At 62.6% G+C, this 1290-nt stretch overlaps 1 protein-coding gene across 1 annotated transcript in view; it reads right to left on the bottom strand.

The window, feature by feature from the left end:
• Window positions 1–1290, bottom strand: part of B4GALNT4 (beta-1,4-N-acetyl-galactosaminyltransferase 4) — a gene marked incomplete at both ends in the record, with an annotated part of 13469 nt that overhangs the window by 494 nt on the left and 11685 nt on the right. The window contains 4 exon segments of the mRNA XM_029083500.1: window positions 10–162; window positions 251–323; window positions 678–831; window positions 1081–1290. The exon segment at window positions 1081–1290 is cut by the window's right edge and continues 35 nt beyond it. Of these exon segments, the coding sequence (XP_028939333.1) occupies window positions 10–162; window positions 251–323; window positions 678–831; window positions 1081–1290 (590 nt within the window).

A 1290-nucleotide genomic window follows, 5' to 3' on the forward strand; every position in this document is an offset into this window, starting at 1 on the left:
CCGCTCCCCGTTGGGCCCCCGCGGGGAGCTGCCGCAGCTCAGCCTCATGACGATGGGCGCGTAGGCCAACTTCCCCTCCACGCAGTGCTTCCGGATGCTGTCCAGGATATTGGGGGGGAAATGGATGTGCAGGTCGCAGAGGAACAGGATGCTGTGCCCGTCCTGCGGGAGGGGACACAAGCAGGAGGATCAGGGTGAAACAGGTCCCAGAGAAGCCAAGGTGAGAGCCAGCTCCGCTGTCCCCGCTCACCTCGACCGCGTCCACGCCAGCCTGCAGCCCCGCCGAGCGCTCAAAGTTCCCCGTGCGCCGCAGGTACTGGTAGCTGAGGAGAGAGGACAGGGCTGTTAGTGCTGGTGACTGAAAGGGACACAGCCAAGAGGGGGACAGGGACCACCAGCAAGGAGAGGGGACCTTCTCAGGAAGGGGGTCAGGTGCCTAAAGCTCACACTGAGGGTCCCTCCACGAACCCTCAGGGTTTCTGCATCCCTGACTCCTCCACATGGGAAACAAGTTTAAAGCCCCAGGAAGGAGGTGGAGGAGAGGGGCAGTGAGGCACAGGGCCATGCTGGGCATCAGCATCCAGGACCACCAGGATGGCCTGGCCCACCACGAGGAGCCCAGCAGACCCCCCTCGGCGGAGCAGGGTGGGACCCAGAGCTCATGCAGGGTGCGTTACCGAGGCAGCCGGGCATCCCGCAGAGCTTTCTCGACATCCATGTCGTCGCTGTCAAAGTCCACCAGGATGACGTTGAAGTTGGCATCCTTCGTAGCCCCGTACAGTTGGGCCATGTCCGAGATGAACTGCTGGACCCAGCGGGCTTGGTTCTTCACTGCCAGACACAAACATCCCTCAGGACCACGGGGGTCGCAGGAGCAGCCCCTTCCCCAACCCCACCAACACCCCTCCTGATAAGAAACGATAACCTCAGCATCTCATGAGAAGAGAGAACCTCTTCCCCCATGGGACAGCCTGGAGGATGCATCTGGGGAGCAAAGGGGCTGCCTTACTCCCACCAGAGGATGCTGAGGGCAGAGGGAGCAGCAGAGACTCTTGAGAGACAGGTCCTGCTGTCACCTACCAGGTACCACGAAGTGCACCATGACGTCCTGCTTCCAGCTGAGCCGCAGGGGCCGGCACAGGACGGGTTTGCCATAGAGGATGCTCCAGGTGCTTGGTGGGGGCTCGGTGGCCCCCAGGGCCGGCCCCTCAGGGTTGGCCTCAGCACTGTTGTCCTGCTTGCCCTGGTGCAAGAGGACGTAGACATACTCGGAGAGCCGCACTGTCCGCT

This window comes from Antrostomus carolinensis, unplaced genomic scaffold (genome assembly GCF_000700745.2).
Source record: "Antrostomus carolinensis isolate BGI_N321 unplaced genomic scaffold, ASM70074v2 scaffold42700, whole genome shotgun sequence".
Lineage (NCBI taxonomy): Eukaryota > Metazoa > Chordata > Aves > Caprimulgiformes > Caprimulgidae > Antrostomus > Antrostomus carolinensis.